This window comes from Propithecus coquereli, unplaced genomic scaffold (assembly GCF_000956105.1).
Source record: "Propithecus coquereli isolate 6110/MARCELLA unplaced genomic scaffold, Pcoq_1.0 Scaffold72, whole genome shotgun sequence".
In the NCBI taxonomy this organism is placed as follows: Eukaryota; Metazoa; Chordata; class Mammalia; order Primates; family Indriidae; genus Propithecus; species Propithecus coquereli.
The window spans coordinates 3986385-3987699 of NW_012153285.1; the positions used below are offsets into that span (position 1 = coordinate 3986385).

At 33.2% G+C, this 1315-nt stretch overlaps 1 protein-coding gene across 2 annotated transcripts in view; it reads left to right on the top strand.

Annotated features, from left to right (window-relative positions):
* The window catches only part of USP15 (ubiquitin specific peptidase 15), a 154743-nt gene that overhangs the window by 93681 nt on the left and 59747 nt on the right, over window positions 1-1315 (top strand). For both annotated transcript variants that reach the window (XM_012661567.1, XM_012661568.1), the window contains one exon: window positions 814-958. In XM_012661567.1, coding sequence (XP_012517021.1) covers window positions 814-958 — 145 coding nt within the window. The remainder of the gene's footprint in view (window positions 1-813; window positions 959-1315) is intronic.

Consider the following 1315-nt stretch of genomic DNA (forward strand, 5'->3'; position numbering starts at 1 on the left):
GCTTGAGCCCAGGAGTTTGAGGTTGCTGTGAGCTAGGATGAGGCCACGGCACTCTAGCCCGGGCAACACAGTGAGACTCTGTCTCAAAAAAAAAAAAAATGATCGACATTTATTATAGTAAAAGTTACCTTGAGATTATATTTATCTAAATAAATAAGCTGTATTATTCTGACAAATTAGAAGAAATAAGAGGCGAATAATATTGGGATTTATTTGCTTAGAATCATTTTTGCACTTCCAATCACCTAGGATTTTTTCCACATTTGAACACTAGATTTTGGCTGATCTAGCATAGAAACTATAAATAGAATTTTCAGTACATTGGAACAGTGATGTGTCACAGTGGCCTTGGAAATCTCTGCTCTCACCTGTAACTAAAGCACAACTCTTCCTGTTTCTACTCTTCTTACTGTATTACAGTAGCAGGATGCAAAAAGGACATAAATGAGATGATTTATTGCTGCGGGTGGTGTTTAAAATCTGAATGTTTTAAATTTGGTGGAGCAATGAAGACTGGAGCAGGCTGTGAAGCTGCTCCAGTTAATCAAGGGTAGAAAGATATAATAGTGGTTTGTATTGGTTGGTGTGGTATATGATGAAGTAATATTGTTGATTGGATGAGGAGTATTTTAATTAAGGGGGGGGTTATATTGTTTGAGGTTCATATCTTAAAAAGTACCTGAGTTGAGTGCTTTATAAAAAATAAATTAACAGTTGACCACCTATCTTCATAAATAGGCTTAAAGTACTGTTTATTATAACTATATTATAAAATAATTGGCTGCATTGTGAAAAATACTTTTTTTCTTCCAGTGTGAAAAACTCAAATTATTGTCTCCCATCATATACTGCTTATAAGAACTATGATTATTCAGAACCTGGAAGAAACAATGAACAACCAGGCCTCTGTGGCCTAAGTAACTTGGGAAATACGTGTTTCATGAACTCAGCTATTCAGGTAGGTCTTTCCAAACAAAATGAAACTTGTGTTTCATGGAAATCTGTAATAAAAGAAAAATAGAATTGGGTTTTTCATGTCAGAATATGAATATTTTATGTGTTTTGAGAGTTTATATTTTCATGGAAGATTTCAAGCATATACATTTGACTCATTAATTCTACTACTGGTAGTACAATATTAAGTTCCTCAATTAGTTGACATGTGATTGGATTACCATAATGTAGAAGATTAAATGTTACCTCATGCGAAAACATATTCCAAACAGAAAATTTAAGCTCGCTAAGAAAAAGAAAAAAAGCTAGTGAATTCCATCCTTTATTCAGTAGAAGTCTGCTGCTTTTTTTTTTTTTTTTT